Source organism: Podarcis muralis, chromosome 6 (genome assembly GCF_964188315.1).
Source record: "Podarcis muralis chromosome 6, rPodMur119.hap1.1, whole genome shotgun sequence".
NCBI lineage: Eukaryota > Metazoa > Chordata > Lepidosauria > Squamata > Lacertidae > Podarcis > Podarcis muralis.
In genome coordinates this window covers 35,422,371-35,445,012 of record NC_135660.1, presented here as the reverse complement: position 1 = coordinate 35,445,012, position 22,642 = coordinate 35,422,371, and the positions used below count along the sequence as shown (strand labels likewise).

Genomic DNA, 22,642 nt, shown 5'->3' with positions numbered 1-22,642 from the left:
CTCCTAGCCTATGGCCAGGAGTCCCAACAACACCTGAAGCGCCACGGATTAGCCAAGCCTGCTTTAGGGTCTCCGGCTGCAGCCCGGAGCGCTTATTCCCAGGGAGAGGGAGAGAGAGAGAGATTCACCCAACTTCCGTGGGACCTGCTTCAGCGAAAGCACGCCTGGCGTGGCATTGCAAAGCTCAACGCAGAGCATCCCGGTGGGTGGAAGCAAGCGCGCTCTGTGGAGAAAAGCCTCTCACGCCGTGAGCCCGGTAGGGTTTCCCTCCCCGCCCCAGTCTCCCTTTTATTACGAGGACCAAGTATGCTGGGTGAGGTATTTCTGAGGGGCCCTCAGGCACAGAGCATTCCGGGGTAACTACTCCGCGGTAGGCAACCTCGGGGCTGAGGGGGGAAAAGGGGGTGTCTCTCTCAGGCAGACTACTCACGTAGAGCGCCATGTGAGCCGCGCCGAAGAAGGGGAACTTCACGGCGATGGGCCGGAGCCCCGAGCCGCCGTCGTCCTGCTGCGGGGTGGCCGTGTCCCCCTGCGCCGGCCCGAAGGGGTAGAAGTCAGCCAGGGGCACGGCGCCCTTCGCCCGCAGCCGGAGCCAGCTGCCGAGCGCCAGCAGCACCACCCAGCCGGACAGGCCCCGCATTTCCCCGGCGGGCGCCGAAGGACGGGCGGGCAGAGCCGAGCTGAGGCGACGGGGTTGGCACGGAGGCGCACACGGGGCGCTGAGGCGAGGGAGGGAGGGAGCGCGTAGACGGCGCGGGCCTGGAGGGAGGAAGGGAGACCGTGGCGCCAAAGGGACAAGGAGCTGCCTCTGGCTCGGCGGCGGCAGGACAGCGCCGGCTCCCGGGACGCGAGAAGGGCTCTGCTCGGGACGGCGGCTGCTGCAGCTGCTGAGCGACCCGCGCGCACACTGAGCCTCTCTGTGCAGCGTCGAGGGAGGGGACAGCGGCTCATTCACACAGCTCGGAGGTATACATATTCATACCCTGGGCAGCCAATTAGGACGCGACCTGGAGGAGGCGGCCGCCGAGGTTAGGGGCGGGGTTAGAAGGCTCGCGTCTTCTCTTAAAGCGCTAAGGGCAGCTCACCGGCGAAAGCGCGGCGCTACAGCTCGGGGTAGCGCGTGGCAGGCGAGCGGAGGAGCCGCGGGCGCGTCCAGGCTGCGGTGCTCAACACGCTCGGTAGGGAGTTAGGACCTCAGTGTGCGGGGAAGCACTGGGACCGCCAGGGGGTCAGAGGTCCGTCCGGGGCCCCTCGCTCCGCAGGATGAGGCGCAAAGGCCCCAAGCGCAGCATCGCCAACTCTGAAGTGGGCAAATAACTCATTGCCATGTGAATTCGAGCTCCGGCGAGACCATTAAAGCCAGCGTCTTAAAATTACCCAGCCGCCTGCATGCATTGGGTGATGGAGTTACTTCTGAGTAAGCACGCATAGGATCGGTTTGCAAGCCACGTCACATCCCCCCCCCCTTTTCTGAGTTAAGGATGCAGTCCTAAGTCCACTTACTTGGGAGTAAGCCCCATTCAATGGTATTTACTTGTGGGTGGTTAGGATTGCCACCCACTCCGGGCCATCGCCTCAATCCCAGTTATGTGCTGGCCTGAGAGGATTCACAGAGTGCTCTGGGTCTAGACAAACATGCCCTCTTCCTCATTAGTATTCCTTTACGGGGCTGCGTCTGCATGCGGAGGAGTCCAGGCTTAGTTCCCCACCTGCAAATCTGCAGCCAGCCATTGTCACAACAGCTCCTTTTATTCCTAGCAGAGATTTGGGGTGTGAACACTGCAAAAGAGATCTGAGTGATTGCAGAACAACATTGAATTCAGAGTATCATAAAATAATAGTGGTGTCCCTGCAATAAATAAATAAACTTCCTTTCTCACATCATTTCCTGCATCAGAAATGAATTGGACTAAATAATTCTAAGGTCCCTTATCAATTTTATAGGTGCTTGGATGGGAGTCTTGTATTGCAAATGGGTCAATCTCATTTTTCTCTGTGCAGGTTTAGTACATGAGCTGCCCACATTCTCCCCCCTCCACCAGTCACTTTTGGCAGAATGCCAAAATAGAGTTATTGACTGGCCTGAATCACCTGGGCTGAATGGGATTTGGGCTTGGATCTCATGAATCCTAGACCAGCGCTTCAGCTACTACTTCCCCTATCTTGTGCCCTCTAGATGTTTTAGACTACAACTCCCATCAGCCACAGCCAGCAAGACCAAGCTTGACTTTATCCTCAACTCCCTTGGTAGCGTAATCTGAATGCTGCAATGAGGAATTGATGTTAGTTAAAACAATGCTTGTCAAGTGAGCTCAGGCCTGCTTGGGAGTGAAAAGGTTACAGAGATACAATCTAATTTTGGGAGCAGAACTAGGACATATTCTTACAAATTTACACCAGCTGCTTGTTGGAAGTGCTGCACGCTGAAACCTCTAAAGGCCTTTTTAGCAGAACAAATCTGGGAGAGCGCCAGAAAACAACAGCGATAGTATAACTTATGGCCAAATTCAGCAAATGTGCAAAGCAAAACTAGTAGCTGAGCTGAGCTTTGTAACTTTTAAATCTTCTGCCTCAGCACCTTTTGATGTGCAGGCATGTATGTGCATATGTGCACCTGCACATGAGCTCTGCCCCTCATGTCACCATGCATGCATACAAATTTGACAGAAGTTATCAAGTAAGAAAATGGTAGGCAAACTTCCCTATGGAAAGCACATCTACAATTTGTGTGTGTCTCTGTGTATGTGCTTGATGTGGTTGATGGCAGTGAACACTTCCTCAACTTTTCTTCAGGAGCTCTGATTTGTTCTTGTTTGTTCCTCTTCCCACATCCCTCCTGATGCCCTTTGTATACACTGAACTCGGTATGAGGGCGAATTGCCCATCACTGAAAGTAAAGTCTTCAATCTTATAATAGGATAAGTTTTGTTAATTGTGAAGAGGTCTAGCTTCACTCTGTCTCTGCCTGCTGATTTACCAGATTCATGGAAAAAGCAAATCAAAAGAATGATGGGCAGCTGGGGCTGTAGTGGTTTGTGACACCGAATTAAAACTGAGCACCTTCAAAGCAATTGGGTATTATTCAGCTATGTTTTATTCAGAGTAGAACCACCGAAATAAATGAATATGACTAAGTTCAAGTCCATTAATTTCAGTGTGTCTGCTTTGAGTAAAACTCAATACCACCCTTTAGCAATTTCCTGATGGGAACCATAGATTAATTACAAATATAGTCTAGCTTCTCTGTCTCACCAGCAAATTCAACTTTCTGTCTTTCTTCTGCATATTCTTATTGAAAATTACTATAAAACATTCCCAGACTAATTAATACTGGTAGTAAAACCAATCAAAATCACAACTGAAGTCTTCTGAGTCCAAACAGGATTCACCCTCCTTTGGACAAAGGGATAGGAATAATGCTTAAGGCTATACTGTATTCTTATACCCTCTTACCTATGAGTAAGTCCCATTGAACTCAGTGGGGTTTACTCATGATTAAGCATGCATACACCCCTTCTTGGATCACTGCCTTGCCGTGGCGAAGGGGCTTGAAGAACTCAGAGAAGCTATGAACTACGCCGAGCAGGGCACACAACAAAGCATGCATACAATTGCATTGTTACTCAGTACAGTACTCTCATTCCAAAGAGATGTAAATAAACCAATAAAATGGCCCTTATTTTTTATGTAATAGTAATTATTGATTAAACTTATTAGTTGCCAGTTACCTCAAACATCTCCAGCATTTAAAGCATAGATATAAATACATTATACAATGAAGAGAAAGAAGAAGAAAAAAATCATATAAAACCTAAGCACTCTTAAATACAATATGCAACCCTTGCCAATAGCCATAGGAAGCTTTGGCAGCACACTGGCAATAAAACAGAATCAGCTCAGCCCATTAAAGGCCTGGGAAAAAAGACAAGTCTTTACTTGGCCCCAAAGACACCAGGCAGACGTCACAGCGCAAAAAAAAAAAAAAAAAAAGGCTCTCTCTGTTGTCACCCACCTCCTAGCCTACCTCAGAAGAAGAACCTGGAGAAGGGCCTCAGATAAAGATCTAAAGGCCCAGTAGGTTCATATTGGGAGAGGGGTACCAGAAGATATTCTGAATATGACATTTCTGACTCAGGGCTGCATTCCATCTGTTTTGAATACTCCTATACTTCACTCTCCAGAATGAATTTTGAACCTTTCCAGAGTTTGTATGATGAGGTAGGTAAAACATACCTCTCTTCTATGCCTGACATTTCCGTCACCTGAAATGTCACTGAACTAAATACAGTTGCAAAGTCAGGGTATGCAATATTTTAACAGTAAATACCACATTGCAGTTTTGTGGTGCTAAAAATATTATTGAGAAATTATTTGTAGCAATGCAACATTTTCAGTTACATGTCATGCTCAAGTAGCCCTTTGTCTTGGTTTAGGAAGAATGCAACATTTATCCTAAGCAAATCATTTTATCTAGCAGGCTCAAGTTACTGTTGCAAAGGCAGCACAAAACACCCTCACAGAGCTGTGAAAGCCCCATGACATTTTCAATTATAATACAAATAAATTTAAATACAAGTTCAGTTTAGATCTCAGAGCAGTGATTTTCTGTTTAATGCTTCCCACTTAATGATTATGAAAATGGAGACTGCAGAGTATAAGGTAAACAAATACTTTGAAATTGCTGCTGTGGATTTATGATGCTATGACAGAACTGACACATCAGGATCTTATAAAAAAACTAGAGTTCAGGACTCCACTATACTCGCAATAGTCTCATTTATTTATTTATACCCATTTCTACATATGTGTACAAACCTGAGAAAGCCTACCTAATTCAAATAAAAGATATAAAAGTATTCACAAGATTTGGGCCTTTCTTATAAATAACCACTTTCCCCCTAACGATTTAATTTATTACATTTATATACAGTACTGTCTTTCTTCCATGGAACATAGAGTTATCCAGAGAGGGTCACTCAGCAGTCTATTATCTAAGCCAAACTTGCTTAGATTTGATAACATAAGGTTACTGCATCATTTATGCACCTTCAAACTATATCCTGGAAATTGTGGATAGGGACACTCTGACCATGAAACTGGAAGAATAAGATCTGGAGGGAGTCCCAAAGATGGGCTTGATCCCTAAGCTATGTACAGAAATTCTGCATTTTTAAAAGTTCTCTGCAATTACGTCAAAAGCAGCAGGGAGTGAAGGTTGCACATGGATGTTGCCCTCGTGTTGCCAGTGAATGTTGGCAGCAGAGACAGCTATTCAGTTATGAAAACTTCTTGCCCATCAGAGTTTGGAATTAAGCTGAAGGAAAGCAAATGGCTTGTTTGCTTGTTTCCACTTCAACTAGGGGCCTAAAACAATAGGAATCTTGTGGGCCATTCAGAAAAGGCTTTGCACACTGTTTATGGCCCACAAGCCAGTGGTCCTCCACCCTGTCTTAAAGCCTGCCATGAAATTAGCCTGAGAAGCCCTGGACAATTGCAAAGTGCAGCCTCCTCTTTATGGAAGGTATTTATGCTTAAAAAGCTTTTGGGGTCAAATAAGGGGACGTGGAAGTCCACTTGCAAGATTCCCAGTCAGGAATGGCTGAGGAGAATCAGCTGATGAGATTTGATGGGAGAATTGTAAGTAGTAGCTGAGGACCAAGAGGGTTTGTCTAACCCTACTAACCTACTAACAAAGTAAACATGAAAAGATAGAGAACTGGAAGTGCAGGAGGAAACGCAAGACTGGCAGCCCAAGTTTTGGGCAACCAAGCCAGAAAGAACCAACTGCAGCCTGGATGCCATGGGTGAAGAACATATAGCCTCTTTTGCCCATGCACACCCTATGAAGGGCTTAAGGGAAGAGTCTACACTCCTACAGTGGGAATGATCCCAAAGGCAAAACACACTTGGAGCCCTATTTATCTTAGGCTGAGATCATTGCTGGTTGAATTGTAGTACAAATCTGTCCTGAAACAGGTGGGGGCAGGGAGGCAATATCAGGCCCAAGGCCTCCACCTCTTTGTCCGGCCCTCAGGACACTTCCCCAGTCCACACACCCCTGCTGGTCCTGCTTGGCACTGCCTTAAGTAATTTTTGCCTGGCTGGAAGATGTCCTTAAACTCTGACAATTCTTCTTGTTCCCTGGATGGTGGCTAGAGAGGAGCATGGGTGTAGAAATAAGCCTACTGCATAAAGCTAAAAATTGAATTCATAATTCCCCCCACTTTGCAACAGGCCCATGAGAAAGTTGCCTAGAGCATGTGACCCTTCGGGTGAAAAAGGTCCCCTACCCATGACACAGAAATAGTGTTTTGCAATGCAGAGATGGCCTTCATCTTTGGACCGAGGAGCGTAAGCCAAGAGCAGCTTCTCAAATATTCCCTGCTAGTTGGGTTGCCCATCTTCCTGTGGAAGGTCTCAGGGGAAGTGTCCCAGCCAGCTGGAGGCGCTCTCCTTTTTCCTTGTTGACAGCGGTGCTGGAACTAGGCTTGCACCTACTTTTTGGCAATTTGCACATAGGGAGGCAGTTCCATCTCATGGAAGTAGGAGCAAAGCACCTCCATATGCAGAGGGAAGAGCTTTGGCTGTGGACATGTTTTACATGCACAAATTCTTTTCCTTATTAGTAATTTGGAAACTAGTTAACTGAAGCCATGTACCCACTTTCAGACATATGGTGCCGTTAACATGAACATTAAAAGGCAAGTTCTGGTGTTCCCTTTTGTGGCTTCATTCCCCTGGGAAAATGGTCGTACAAGCAGTGAGTGAGGTCACCACATTCCCCATGAATATGTATCCCAGTACTTTGCTATGGCATCACATGGCTGTTCCATCTGTTTAAAAAGCACTGAATGGTTTAAACTGGATCCTCAAATAAGGGTGCCTGCTTCTCTCTGAACCACAGCTGAGTCCATAGATGTCATCCAAATATGCGAATATTCCTGTGAAAGCAGTCTCCTATTCAACCCCATTTTTACACAGAGAAATATTTGGGCATTTTTACCACCATCACAAAACCCCTGATTAGTATCCACTAATGCAGTTTTCTACTTGGGGGGCGAGGGTGGGAGTCTCGAAAATAATTGGAAAGGTTACATGAGAACTAGCCACAAGAACAGTGTACAGAGCCTTTAAATACATGCTTTGTTTCCACAAAGTGAACTAATCTCTAATACTAATCCCTTTAGTTATCTAGCATTCCTCCCCTTTCTTGTCTGATGTACTTCTGTTCTTTCCTCCATTCCTCATTATTGCAAACCGCATTCCAGCTGCCCAGGTCCATAGTTCTCACAATCTAGAGCCGGCCCTGCCATTAGGCAGGGTGAGGCAACCGCCTCAGGTGGCAGCTGCAGAGAGAAAGAACTGGCATCTCCTTGGCTGTTGCGCCTATGCCCCCATCACCAGCAGCCTTTGCCTACTTTGGAGGACACAGCTGTGTATGCCTCACAGTCTGTCTTGAGGCCATGATCTAGCCAGCTGACAGATAATATGAAGGATGCTACCCCACCACAAGTGTTGAAGTAAGAGTCAACTCTCAATCAGGTCAGCTTCTGTATGTGGAATGGGGAGTCGGTGCCATCTTGTTCTTTGCCCCAGGAAGCAAAATCTCATGGGATGCCTTTGGTTACTCAAGCTGGTTACCCTACTAAGGAAGCAGAGAAAGATGCTTGGTGGCTCACCCTCAATCATAACACAAACTTTTGCTGTGGGTTGGGCTTTCAGATGGAATGAGTAAATCTGTGTAGATTGATAACCACAACAAGCACTCTGTGAGGTGAGTGAGGCTGAGAGACTTCACAGAAGTGTGACTAGCCCAAGGTCACCCAGCAGCTGCATGTGGAGGAGCAGGGACACGAACCCGGTTCACCAGATTACGAGTCCACCGCTCTTAACCACTACACCACACTGGCATTTTGCCTCCTCCCAATATCCCCACCTTCCACCCCAGCTGGCATGAGCTGCAGGGTGCACGTACAGCAGTGGCTCTGCTGCTCCAGTAAAAGCCCTGCTGTTCCCTGGGCAGAATTTGGAATGGAGCTGGATACAATTCAATCGTATTAGCCTTAGCTAGGTTTTGCAGGATTTGTGGCCAGTACATTTAAATTAGTCCCATTGGCTTTTGGGAGGACTTACTTTAATGCACTACATTCAAGGCTTTGGTTTCTCATATTCAGTGCTACTAGCCTGAGCTCTAAATTCTTCTGCAAAGCTTGTGATCCCGGGGTGGGGGGTGGGGGGAGAGAAGTGGCAGAACAAAGCTGACATGTTTAATCCCTTTGCATTCTTCTTTTCTTAAGACCACACCACTGCAACTTCTATTATACTTTGAGTATCTGTAGCAAAAAGTGGTCCTACGCGTAGTGGTTTGTTGGTAGCTGCAACCGAGGGTTTGGCTTCCAACATTCTGAAGATAAAACTCTTTCCCACTGGGAACATGCTTTGAAACTGTGATTGTATTCAATAAAAAGGCAATAGAAATATCCGCCGTAGTAATTATTGCAAGGTCCGTTTCAATGCTGAACTGAGGCCAAGGAACAGATTCCTGTGTAAGAACTGAAACTGAGCAGAAAAGAACAGCAGGGCTCAGAAGGAACAGCAGCAGATTAGCTAAATTCCCCCATGGAAAGTTTCCCTCACTGAAGCCTGATTGTGCCAGCAATGGATAGACGTTTTCTGGGATTCCCAGCTCTGTGCCTATGGATAGCTCAAAACCTGGTGGTGGAAACTGGGCAGCGTTCAACTTCTCCTAATACATATGGCAACAAAGGCTGGCATATCATCCCCTTCGCTATCTGGCACTTAATGGTCCAGGCCAGCGTTCCCAAACTTCTTTTTTTCATAGACCACTTGCAAACTGCTGGGGATCTCAGTGGACTCCTTCATGAACTCCCAGCACCATTGTCAAAACCAGTGACATATTATAGAAGTCAAGGGCCCTGAGCCAGGTGACTGAGTGGTGTCCCTTTAACTGGCAAAGTTTTAGGGAAAGATCAATGGACTGCACAAGTAGCATATCATGACAATCATGGGGCCCAGGGTAATGCCTTGTTAGCTGCTCAGTAAATTTGGCCCTGATCAGAATGGCCTCAATCTCTGCTCAGAAAAAAAATGCAGGACCACGTGCAGATATTCTGATTATTCTGCAACCTCTCTGTGGATTACATGAAAGGGCCACCAGTGGCCTGTGGACCACAGTTTGACATATTATGCTTGAGGTATCGAAAGGTTGAAAAGTCATCTGCCATTGTTAGTCACTCAATATAAGTCTTGTGGCAGTTCAACTAAATTAATCCTAATTTGCATGCATTTAAACAGCACTTTTTGGGTGCATGTGTGTGTTTCCCAGCAGAAGTGAAGAGAATCGTGGTTTGACACCAGCTCAGGAGCAGAACTAGTCCTAAGGAATGAGCACCTTCCTTCAGAAGTTCAGCCCAAATAATTTACTGCAACTAGGGATGGAAGGATCTGTCAATGTTGGTTCTTTCAGTTACTAATTTTTCCCATCTTAAATTCAGTTTTCCACATTTGTGCAGTGATTTGTGATTTGTGATTTTTGTTGTTTAAGGAAACCTCATAAAAATTCACCAGCATTTTAGTAGAATTTCTCCCAAGAAATGATTAATAGGCACATTTTTGAAAACAATGTTATGCATTTTTGTACGCTATTCTTTATGAAGCTATTCCTTTTTTGTACACTTCCCCCCAAATATATGCATTTTTGTAAACACTGGTAGGTTGAAGAAAGAAGATTCTGACAAAACATTAGGAAGAACTTTCTGACAGTAAGAGGTGTTTGACAGTGGAACGGATTCCCTTGGGAGGTTGTAGAATCTCCTTCACTGGAGTTTTTTAAGCAGAGGTTGGATGGCTATCTATCTGTCTTGAATGCTTTAGTTGAGATTCCTGCGTTGGGTTTGGACTAGATGACTTGGGGTCCTTTCCAACTTTATGATAAGAAGGAGGACAATTATTTTATACAGCTTTCAGAAGAGCAGCCATGTTAGTCTGTTGCAACAGAAAACAGCAAGTATTTTATCCAGTGGTATCTCTCTGATGGCAGAAAGCTCTTTAATGCAGAGGAGGCTTCTGTCAGTAGAAGGGGGGAGGTGGGAGGTAAGAAGGCAATTTTCACCTATAGACCTTCTGCCCTGCTGTGACTCCCCAATCCTCTCCAGTTGAGGAACCCTTGAAAAGAATGTGAGAGATGGTGTGTGGGGAGTGTAGCAGATGGGCTTAATCTTATGGCCCCTGAAAGACTAACAGATTAATTGTAGCCTATGTTTTTCTGAATTAGTCCACTGGAGTTGGCATGAAAGCTTATGCTGCAGTAAATCTGTTACTCTTAAAAGGTGCCACAAAACTCTTTTGTTGTTGTTTAAAACGGTAAGTTTCAGGGCTACATGACAAATATTAAATAAGCCAGTACAGAATGTGCAGTATTTATATATTAGCACAGTGGAAATTGCTCTCCTCGGTTTCTTTAGGAAGTGGTTCTTTATTTTTAATAATTCGCAGTACCACATTTGGAAAAACAAACATTCACGAGGAAAAAATGTGGAACAATGCTAACAGGTGACACTCGCAGCAGCTCCAAGATGGTTCCCTGTCATCACCAAGGAAACCAAAGTTTGATTCCTAAAGGGATTTCCTTGGAGCCTGTCAGCCGGCAGAGTGGGTGGAATGTTGAATGTTAACACTCTGACATGTCTTGGGGCCAGCAAGTCATAAGATGGCTTGGCTTTGAGCTAATCTCAGCCACCTGCCACCATGAAAATGGCTTGATGTTCATAGACACAGCAAAGGATTTGATCAATCCCTGGGTGTGGTTCACACTCTGCTTCAAAACTTCTCTTTATAGCACAGTGTGATCTGGATGGCAGCAGAAATACCTGCCTCCTTCATTTGCAGAAGGGCATGTGATAGATGGATCTGTGACACCACTGGCAGACACCACCATGGATACCACTGACTAAACAGGTATGGCTACAGTACGAGGCACCAGGAAGGACTTGACAGCAACTTTCAAACCCTGAGGGAGAATAAAATAACCTGGTCAGTGATGGAAATGCAGAGGTATTTCAATAATAAATGCTCCAATCTGGGCTGTGGAATTTTCCAATTTGTACAGCCTGAATATAAAACCTTACGGGGATCACGCAGGGATACTCTACCCAGAAAACCAAACAACAGAGAATGCCCTCATCAAATGTCCTAAATTAATTAGTTAAGCATCAGTGCCCTGGGTTTCAAGCATCTTAGAGAGAACAGCTGCCCCCACAGCAGGGTTTCCTCTTGGCTGCAGGCTGCCTAGTCATTTGCTGTCTTGACTGTGCCTTCCAAGTCTTCAGGGTATTTGCTCCTTGGGTGGGGGAGACATTACTTCCTAGCACTGTTAGTCCGGGAGCTCTGGTTTCTCAGACCATGAATCAGATGAGCACCCTTATGCAGGAGATTGCAATGCTTGAGCTGCAAGGATTCTGCTGAAGGCTGGTTCTGTGTTTGGTTGTGTGGGATCAGGGCACAATGTTCATTTCTGAATCATTTCACAGTGTGAGGTTTCTGGCTCATGTAGGCTTGTCGTCTTCTCACTTCTTGATCCAGCTGCTCTTTCAGAGCATTCACCTGGGGAAACACATGTCAACAAATAGGGCTATGTTCATATAAACCACTCTTCTGTTCTGTTCCACTATTTAAACCACTATTCTTCTCTCTGGCTCACGCTGTCTGGGCACCATGGCAAACTGCTTATGGTGTCCAGAGCATATGGTGCTGCCTAGAGAGATAGCAGAAGCCTGTTCACCTCTGTTCACTTGCTGGCCTTCTCTTTCTGGGTGCTATGAAGCTATCATAAAGCTAGTATAAACATGTAGTTTTGACCTCAAGAGAGGAAAGTTCATACTCATATTCTTTTTCTTAGGGCTGCAGCACGGCTGAGAAAAATATCCACAATTATTATTACCAAGGATTATTAAATTGAAGCAGGAGAAGGGTCTGGTGCTCTTATTGTCCTCATGACGAGAAGGCCTTGTGTTGAACAGTAGATTAAATCTGATCTCTCCTCACCTCCCCCACTTCTCTGTCAAATGTGATGCTGTCAAATCTGAAGGGCTAGTTTACACACTGTATGGCAGCAAATGTGTTTTGATATCTTTTATGCAGTCTATCAATCCCAGCCTCTCGGGCACTTGCACAATGCAGGTAGCTGAACACACGTTTGTCAAGTCGATTCCTTCATAACTTAGAAAAGCAGTGTGTGAAATAGCTCCATAACGGTACCCCTTATATGGTTTAGGGGTTAAGCAACCAGCTAGCTTCTCTTTCTCCAGGGCAGAGAAAGCAATACATCACTGCATCATGTCCCAGATTCACAAGCAGTATAAGCTGTCGGTACAAGAAAACCATGGAGCTGTTTAGTCCTCACAGGTTAGCTTGTGCTCTATGGATGTTGGCTGTTCAACACAAGAAATTACCTCTTGGACTCTAGTGCATTCTGCGCTAGAGAGCCAGGAAGCATTTGGGAGGAGGAATCCATAAACAATGGTGCATTATTCTCTTTCCTCAGTGTCCTCACCCTTTTGACTTCAAAAATGCCCATACTCCCAGTTCTTCCCTCTACTTCCAACCATCACCCCAGTTCTCACCTCAAAACTCCAAATATCATTACAAAATTTTGCAAAACCCTTTTGATTTGCACAATAAATTCTGGTCACAGAAGCTGGGCATCACTGGGGAATTTGGATATGAACAGAAATATCCAATCTAGTTCTCCACTCTACCTGCTCCTCCAAGCTCTTCACTCTCTGCCGGTGAGTTCTCTCTCGTGACTCCAGCTTACGTTCAGACTGGAGCTGTGCACTGTGAAGCCTCTCTGTTTCCAACTCCATGTCTAGCTGATGACGGGATGTTAGAGCCATCAGTTGTTGAGCATGTGTTCGTTCCAGCTCTGCAATCTTGGCCTAGAATGAGCACACAAATTGGGCCCAGCTCATGTGGTTGTGATCCTGATACCCACTGAATACTTTTGTTTTAATCAAATGATCCCCTGGAGCTCTTAGGTCTCTTTCCTCTCATTGCAAGACTAGGAAGAAAGGGCCCATACAAGGAGACCAACATAATCGGCCCTTTTAGGATCAGTCCAGTTCAGAGGTAGATGCTGGAACATGCTCTCAGGCCTATGGTCCCAGTGCATTTTAAGCTCAGGTGGAAAACTGCTGTAAGGGGCACAATTAAGAACCTGCTCAGCTACCCTCCTCTCCTCATCCCTTTAGTCTCCACAATATGTGTAACCTTTCACTAGGTAGCACCCACAGCACCCGCTCTCTTTCATGTTTTCCATATCACCCTGCTCAGCCTCAGCATGTGCCTTCTCACGCCTCATGTCCCTTCAGACCAGATCCTTTCATGTCCTCCTGCCTCCCCCCTTCCAGGTTCAGTAAGTCCTTGCTGACCTGCAGGTGTTCGTTTTGCCTCAGGGTATCCTCCAATTCCTGTTGCAGGCTGTTCAGGGACCGGTCCAGTTGTTCCCTCATGTGACTCAACCTAAATGTGTCATCTTCCTTCCTGAATTTCTCATGCTCTGCCTGCAGAGAAGACACCACAATCCCTTATCCAGTACCTGGCACAGCTCACATACTGCCATTACATGCTTTTTTTCTCCCCACACCTGGGGAAAATCTGGGGGAAATCCTGACAAGTTTGAAGGTGCTAAAGTTTGTGAAGAAGAGGGCAACCACTGGGCTGAAACCATTAAAATTCCATGAAGAGACTGGGATCTAATTAAGTGCCACAATACTTATTCAGTTCGGCACTTGCAAAAAACAGTGCAGTTAGCTCCAGTTCTGCACAACTGCAGAAACATGTTTTGTTTTCTCTTTCTTTCTAAAATTAGTCCCCAATACACAACACCGTGATTTTGTCCTGTGAGCTTAAAAGTCGCACTTGACGCTGCAAATTTGGTGTTAATGTGGAGAGTGCTGGGCAGTCATCTCCAGATAAAACTAATTATAGTCAAGGAAGAATGACTTCCCAGGAAAATGCCAAAGAACAGCCAGAAATGAGAAAGAATGAGGATGAGGGAGAACTTAATGAAAATCAAAAGTGATTCTTAGAAAATGACTCCAAGGAACCATGCTGGAGGTCACGCCGAGGCAACTAAGTGGAGAAGATGCCTTTACCAACTTCATTAGGAATGGGGGCGGGCTGTGTAGTGGCTATTCTGGACTGTAGGGTTAAAAAAGGGAGAAAGAGAATAAGGCAGATATGTGCCCTCCATTAATCTTTCTGACAATGACTCTTCCCGGCCTGGCCATTATTCACAGTTATGTGGGCACCTCAGGCAGCAAATGCTGGGAGAAGTGACATGGTGGAGGACAAAACGCTCTGCCCTGATACTGAAATGTACATAGATACTGAAATGTTGGGAGGCTACAGCATTTTATGAAAGAAAACATAAACATGTGAACATCGGGTTTAAGCCCACATCCTTGTACTTCTTCAAGGATGATGACAGAACTGTCCAGTGTGAAACATTACAATTGCTGGGTCAGGCAAAGCATCCATATAGTCCAACAGAATACTGCAAAACTCACAAGCGGCAGCAAAACTCACAGAGTCCAATAGAGAGTCCTCCATTCTCTGTGGGCTTGCTGTAGCACCTGTTAATCAGAGATACTTTGCGGCGGAATCGCGTGGATGCGTTTATAGCTGCCATGGTCCATAGACACTGCATGAATTTGCCTAATTGTTTTAAAAACCACCTAAGCTAGACACTTTGCTGAAGGCTTATGAAGCTTATAGATTTTAACTGTGGATGCTATCCAAAAGTTTAACACAAATGGAGGAAGGTAACACCAAATGTCAGTTATACTTCTTTGCCAGCTTCTAGGTTCTTTCTTCTTCTTCTTCTTCTTCTTCTTCTTCTTCTTCTTCTTCTTCGATCACTCGTAGCTGAGGAAGACTGTCTTCCATAAACACAGTTTTAACAATGAGTCTGTAAGTGACTGTGGAGGCCAATTTTGGATCCACACGTCCTTCCACAGTGGGGACATTGGTTTCCGGGGGGAGTTGATCACGGTGTGGATTTGTCAAGCGTGCCTTCCTCTTAGCACGTTTTTCCCTTTCGCCCTGAGTTCGAGTGTTTTTACATGCTTAAGGCCTTAAGTAAACCACCACTGGATCTGAAGGTGACACCCCTTCCTTTTAAAAAAATATGGGTTAAGGAAAAGCATGGCAAATTCAGCCTGTCCCACCTACCCTTCTACTCCACCACATTTCTTTAGCTGTCTAACCATCTGGGATAGAATTGAGATCCAGATCTAAAAAGAGCAAACTATAATGCAGAAAGAAGCAAGGCTCCCCTATGAGGAGGGGAAAGAGAGGGGCAGAATTGAATCGAGGGTGGGGAGAAGTAGTGGCATTGTGCTGTGTAGAGGGAGAAAACTTCCCAATAACTGATGGGGTGATGGGATATTCTGTTTCTTTAAAACTCCATGCAAAACTTACCAGAAGAAAACATTAAATGGGGGGTGGGGGTGGGAGGTTGGGGAGAGAGAGAGAGAGAGAGAGAGAGAGAGAGAGAGAGAGAGAGAAGCAAAATCCAGAATAAATAAACGGCCACATCCGGATTTCCCCTCTGGAGACATCAATAAAGAGTTTTATGAGCTTGATATGAATTACCCTCCCTGGCCATTTACAGCTGATCTTCTGGAACTCATTAACTAGCTTCTCCCCTTCCTCCAACCCAGGGAAAGGGGTTGTGCATGGGGGAATTCAGGGGCACAGCACACAAGGCTATTTTATGCTTGCAGAGATAAATGCTTGTAATGCTGTTTTGCCATAACAGAAAAACATCATATTCGTCACCCTCTTCGTTTCTACAGCTAGAAAAATCCATTAAAGATGAACAATAAATAACTTCAAGAAAATGCCAAGCCTGGCCCTTCCTAACACTTGGGCCTGGCAAGGACATGCTTTAACCCTTCCTAGGGAAGATGACATCTGCTGGAGATGGCACACCCCATTAGCTGAGGCATCGCAGTACAATTTTAATACAGAACATACACATATCCATGGGTTATATAATAAGCGACAGAGATCTGGAATGGTCAACAATGTAGTATAGTATCTCACAGCTGGTGGATCAAAATATTAACTTGAATAAGCAATACCTTGGATATCTTTTTTCTTTTTATCCTTACACTATTTTAAGAATAGCAGTAAGGGATACCCATTGTATTTTATTATGGGCATATAAAGTACTAGAAAATTGGGTTTCCAAAAAAGAAAATGAAAAAGAAAGGAAAGATAGGAAAGCAGTTCAGGATGAGGAATTGGGCAAATAAACAGATGCAGTTGCAAACATGAAACTTTATACCACACAGAAGGCACTTCTGGTGCTGAAAGATAAAAACTTGCCCAAAGTCATACAACATAGTTGCAGCTGACATTAAATCCAAGCCTACAGGATCACAGCTCAACCCTCTATTCTATTGGACCACACTGGCTCCAACATTAAATAACAATAAGGCCAAAGCTGTGCCCAGGACATGCCACAGGAGGAATTAGATGTTGTGCTATGGCAGGGATGTCCGGTTGATCCCGTGATCCTGATGGATCACCCCTCCCCCCAAAGCTCAACAACTTTGGGTCTGACTCCCCCAAAAAAGCTCATCAACTTTGGTCAATGGGTAGATCACTGCCAGTGTTTTTATAGTGGGAGTAGATCGCAGTCTCTTGGGAGTTGGACATGCCTGTGCTATGGCAATTGTTCCATCAGAACAAGCACTTCACGGGAACAATCTTCCCTCTCCTTACCCTGTGTGCTGTTCTGGAGGTTCTTGTTATTTATATCTGGCCTGTGAGTCACCGACGGATGGCAGCACCTGGTGCTCAGCAGTTATGAATGGATAACGTAATGCAAGACTAACAGAGATGCGGACAACTTCATGTTACAGCAAAGTGGAAGGGTGTATTTCAGAGATAAGCTTTAAACAAAGGAAAATCTCATTGGTGGTATCCATTATTTGGAAATGTGGAAACCACTGGGTATTTTGGACACTGAGCAAAACAAGTTGCCTCTCTCCCCTCTTGTGTGATAAAAATATATAATTAAAGAACCAACCATCTGTCATCCTTATATTTCCCTTTGTGCTGTGTATTCTCCACTGAAAATCACCCCAAGCTCCTGTTTGCCCCAGGAAGTGAATAACAGTTTGGGGGAGAGCAATTTTCATCTTGACTACAGTGCAGGAAGGGTTAAACACCCATAGTCCCAATTCTCCCTACCCTTATAGCTGCTATTTAAATAGCAATAATCCAGGCACATTTAATGTATTCATGCATGGAGCATACTGTCTACTTTAGTCCTTAGGGCTACAAAGATGCCCAGTTTCAGGGGTGGGTGAATTATCCACTGAGTAAGTTGGTCTGCAAATCAGAGGCTGATGAATAGAGTAGAGCTGCTGAAAAGAAACCAGATTTAGGTACCAAGGCAAAGTTTGTAGCCTAAAGTCTAACCGCATATTCAGGAGATGAGAAAGGATGTTTTTGAGTCCCCCCCCCCTCCTGCAAACTCTGGATACTCACAAAGCTTGACCATGGTATGGTATTCCCCACCCAAACCCTCCTTTAATCTTTCAAATGCAGTATAGACAACTGTGACACAGAAATGTGGTATCTCACAGTACAACTCAGTATCAAAAGTGTAGCTAAAATGGAAGGATTTCTGGCACTATCGTGTTAGGCTAAGCTTTAATGATATGGCCTCTTAAAACAGGCAAATGCACCTCAAAATGGGGAGTTGCCTAGGAGGCAGCCCTGAATATTTCTTGCTGTTCCCACTCACTTCAGATTACAACTGGAGGCAGCAATCTATACATTCCAGTTGTATCAAGCTGGTTGGGAACTGAAGCAATCCCACTCCCTGCTAAAAATGCAGCAGAGAGTGCAAGTTTGTTGACAGAGTAGGGAGAAGGGACAAAGATGTGGAAACTTCTACATTCAGATTTTTGGGGGGGTTGGAAGGGACAAAGGTTGACTCGAAGAGGCTTACATGAACTTTAGGAGAAGGATCTGCCACATGGTTTGGATTTTGTTTCTCCATCACTACAGCTAATTAGGCTGATCCAAGAGTGCCCCTGCTGATACCAAACACATGTGTGACAAATTATTTCTGTGAACTTGAACCAGCCCCTTGGAGCTGAGTGTTGTTGGTTGCTTCTCTGAAGAGGAGAGGAAAGCAGGTAGCCTGAGGATGTGCATGCATAAATGTGCGCTTGTGAGAGCTGAGATTTTACTTTAATGAAGAGTTCTGAATGCATTGTTTGGACTGCATTCAAAGAATCGGAGAGCAGTAATTTTGTCTGTACTGGGAAGTCATTGGACAGAGGCCACGAAACAAAAGTTATACCCAACAAACACTCTCTCCCCACTTGCAGAAAGTGACTGAAGTTCCCTGCCTGAAGGGACAGAAAGGGACTGAGCAAGGTTCTCTTTTCATCTCCACATTTTTCAAAACAGCCACGTGAAAGGTCCATACCCTATAGTGTAAACCACTGAATAGCACATGTATTTACACATATAGCCTAAAGGCAAATTAATGGAAGTTTATTACTGATATCTGTCCTTTGAAACCTAAAGATGCAGAGTGCCATAAGCTGCAAACATGCATTCTTGTGAAGGGATATAACTAGGTCAGAATAAGAACTGTATTTTTTAAATTTCTCATGTTTCTTCACTATTATTCTATACTAAAGTTAATATAAAATGCATATGAATTAGGAAAAGCATACATAATGCTATTGGTTTATATTACACTATTACACTACACTACATTATATTACACAAGAGTAGACAAATGCAGGAGTCAATCCTGCTCACAGACACTCTACTAACACTTGGTACTGAAGTTTCATCCACTCAGCCATGTAAGAAAAATGTAAAATATAGTAAATAAAAGCCAGACTCAAGGATAAAAAGCAAGGGAGAAGAAAAACAGGCAATCTCTCTCTCTCTCTCTCTCTCTCTCTCTCTCTCTCTCTCTCTCTCTCTCAAATAAGGGCATCATCATGACAATTTGTAGCTATCTCCAAAAGCATTTTCCCATTTATCCTTGTATCACCAAATGCAAAAGGAGACACCATATACATTGCAGAAAGATCAGTCTCTGGCAACAAATAATGTATCTTTCCCAGGGTGGTTTCAGAGTGTAATCCCAATAAAAGAGGAAACTTAAGTAGAAGGACAAAATAAGACTGAATGTGGAACATCTTCTATCCCAGCAGCTACCGGTACTTTTAAGAAAAGTCTAATATCTGTCAATAATCATGGCCAACAGCACAGATAGCTGTAAGGCAGGCAAAGGGAACATTTAGCCCACAGGTAAGATTAGGCTCACCAGGCTGTTTTCCCCTAGTCTTGTCCACGTGCCCCATACCTGAGATCACACCTTAGCATTATATAGCAGAATTGACAAATAATGATCACTTTCAACCCTGCTACTAAACTTATGAACCTCAGATTAAAAAAAAAAGAAAATGACAACATGAGGCCCTCACTAGCACCTCAACTGGAGTAAAAGGCATGGGTTCCTAAAATTATTTAATACCACGAAGACAATACAGTTGATGAAAGGATAAAAGCTCAAGAAGTTTCAGGCCAGAATTCATCATGCAATGTTCTATCTAAGAAAAAGGCTTTCCTTACTAGTAGTAGAGTGTTTTCTGCTCATCCACATAGGCCAGAGCCAATTTGTGACTTAAAAATCTTCACATAGTACAAATTTAGCTTTAGGAAAGTGAAATTCAAGATGCATCAACAATCATTCATACAAAGCAGAGTATCCATCTGCTTACCCTGAAACAAAGGTACTTGAAAATTTTGCTGATAAATACTATTCAACGTTTGAATGCTAACATCTAAGTAAAGTGAAACGGAAGTAACTAAGCGTCCAATAGCCTCCCTTTCAAATGTGTTTTAACCAAAGGAATAATATATGAATAATATCCCTGAAGTGAAGGAGGATTTGACTCTAGGGACTATCCTTTTGCCAGCACAGAATATCAAATGGGGGGGAGGGGAGAAGGAGTAATAAAAGCCAAATAATATAATTCGTTACTCTAGCCCACAAGGTTCCAGGAGAGAAACTTTAAATGTCAGTCCAAAGCAATTATTTTATCAAGGACCCCTTAAGCATTTTCAAATGCACTTCTGTCACTAGATGGAAAAGGCTGAACAAGAATCGGGGAATTGTTAGAACATTTAAAAAAGGCTGTTCAACCTTCTTTGTGTGCCTCCCATCTTCTGATGATTAGAGGTTGCTAGTTAACTGCATAAAATTATATTTTTTTTTGCAGGGAGAAGATTTATTGCAAAGATTTTGACCAAGCTGGCTGAGGTTCTATTGAAGTAGATACCAATACATCATCCATGAAACACTTCCTGGAGTTACCAAGGAAGGAAATTGTTCTCCTCCTATTTTTAGAAATCTGTATCTTAACAAATCCAATTCTGTCACGATTGCTCTAGAATAGGAAGGGAATTAAAATAAGTAATTAGATTTGCATCAAAAGTGTCTCCAATAGACTCCTTCAGCTCAGAATCTCTTAACTAAAGTTTCATTTTAGCTAAACAAGTCCTGGGTTTAGGCCCCATGGGAGGTGCATAATGCTCTTAGAATCTGCTTTGGGGTTCCAGCCTTAACCTATTGCTAGGGCTCAGATGATGTCAGGGGCTGGACTGAGGAGGAATGGTGAGGGCCTTCTCCTGAACCTTCCCGAGAACAGGACAGTATAGATTTAGAACAGTGGTTTGCAGAAGGGCATAGTTGAGAGGCTGCAGAGGGCAGAAGCTGGGAAATATTGGGAGAGGAACAGCAGGAAGAAGAAGCACCAGGGGAGAGACAGCTGACAGACTCAGTGTCCTTGGAAAGCATTCCTGACCACCCCCCTCCCAGGACTAGGCATGCATTGCAGGTAGTAGAACAGAGAGCTCAGAGGCAGAAAGCTCAGATTAGCCGACACAGGGGTGACATAGAATAGGGACGATGTAGGTGGGTGGGACTTTACTTGGAGCAGCGCCATTATTTAGGGAAGGCTGCATTCCTTTGTCACTCTCTGTGAATTATTGAATCAATTGCTTGGTAATAATTTTTATCGTTTCTGTTTCTTGGCTGCCACAGAAGAAGGCAGTTGATAATATTCCTGAATACTCAGGTGGGTATAATTCCCTTCTTCAACAAAACTGTGCACTTGAAAGATGAAAGATGAGATAAACCATAGGTTCTGCAAAGGTGAGTAACAATATTTTAGCCTGAGATCAGCAATGAGGAACCTTCACTACCCTGGCCAAATTAGGTTCCAATTTGGCCTGTGAGGCCACTTCCCCCAAACCAAAGCCACCTGTCTCACAACTGTTGTCAGATGCAACATCAGGTGTGAAGCAATTGGAAATGCAGCTGCCAAGAAACAATTGTGAGCCTTAATGTCAGTGCTGATCTGCTGACAACAAGCCTGTAGAAGTCCCAGTGGGCTTCCTGGAAGTACCAAACAGTGGACCAGCACTTACAGAAAACTGGCTTGGATTAGCTGTGCTATGGAATTCCTAAATTTGCATGGGGTTAGAAAAGGAAGCTTTGTCACTCATCACCAGTGAAAGCATGGGCATTCTCCAATAGATGCTTGTGAGATGTGGCCTGCTGCAATCCATATAACCACAAGTGTGAGATAGCTACATCCACAAGACCACTGTCTCTTGCTTCATCCTTCTCTCCTCATCATTACTCACTTCTTGGAGATGTTCCAACTGCCCTTCCAGGTTTCTGCATCGCAGCTCCATCTCACCCAGCTGATCTTGCAGCAAATGTACTGTATCCGTCAAGCTATGGTTCTGCCTCTTGCTCTCTGACAATGCATGCCGCATCGAGTCCAAGCGATCCTGAAACAGGGGAAAAAGAAATCCATTGAAACAGAATGGGCAAATAAAGATTGGAAACTCCTTATAGACTTTTCATGTGAAAAAGAAAATGAACTTATGATATCTGGGTTTGAGGACTGAAGAAAATACTGGTTTATAGAAAATGGAATTGTTGGATGTTATCTTGGAGTGGTTGTTTTAAACAATTTTCTATATGTAGCTGACAGACGAAGAATTGGAAGCTCTCTCTTTTTTCTTTTAGCTTCCTTTCCTCTTTTCATTTTTTTGTGTTTTTATTTAGATTAGTGGTTTATCTTTCATTAAAAAGGTATTGGATATTTGATATTAATCTCTGAATATTTTCTTTCAAAATTTAATATAATCTACTGGGGGAAAGAAAGAAACAGAATAGGCCAAAACCACTTGGTTGAATTGATATGTACTGTTTGTGGTGAGATTTATTGGTCAAATACCATTTTTTTGTGATTCATACATACACAGCCAAATCATCATGCTGCTTCTAGTCTCTTGTCAGTTCAAGCCAGCAGAAAGGAACTAGTTGTCGTGCTGGAAAGTGTTTTACTCTCTGTATGGACATCCCTCCAGAAAAGAATAAGGAACGCAAGACGCTGCCTTATATCAAGTCAGAATATTGGACCATCTAACTCAGTGCTGCCTGTACAAACTGGCAGCTGCTCTCCATTCTTTCAGGCAGGGCTTTCTCTCAGTCTCA

General features: G+C 44.3%; 2 protein-coding genes across 3 annotated transcripts in view; both read right to left on the bottom strand.

Moving 5' to 3' along the window:
- The window catches only part of SNED1 (sushi, nidogen and EGF like domains 1), a 75,351-nt gene extending 74,405 nt beyond the window's left edge, over window positions 1-946 (bottom strand). Inside the window, exon 1 of the mRNA XM_028730979.2 lies at window positions 431-946. Coding sequence (XP_028586812.2) covers window positions 431-640 — 210 coding nt within the window. The 5' untranslated portion in view covers window positions 641-946. The remainder of the gene's footprint in view (window positions 1-430) is intronic.
- Window positions 947-10,471: 9,525 nt separating this feature from the next.
- Window positions 10,472-22,642, bottom strand: part of CROCC2 (ciliary rootlet coiled-coil, rootletin family member 2) — an 87,853-nt gene continuing 75,682 nt past the window's right edge. For both annotated transcript variants that reach the window (XM_028730975.2, XM_028730976.2), the window contains 4 exons: window positions 21,781-21,930; window positions 13,449-13,580; window positions 12,777-12,956; window positions 10,472-11,622 (listed from right to left, as the gene is read on the bottom strand). In XM_028730975.2, the coding sequence (XP_028586808.2) occupies window positions 11,539-11,622; window positions 12,777-12,956; window positions 13,449-13,580; window positions 21,781-21,930 (546 nt within the window). In that variant the 3' untranslated portion in view covers window positions 10,472-11,538. The remainder of the gene's footprint in view (window positions 11,623-12,776; window positions 12,957-13,448; window positions 13,581-21,780; window positions 21,931-22,642) is intronic.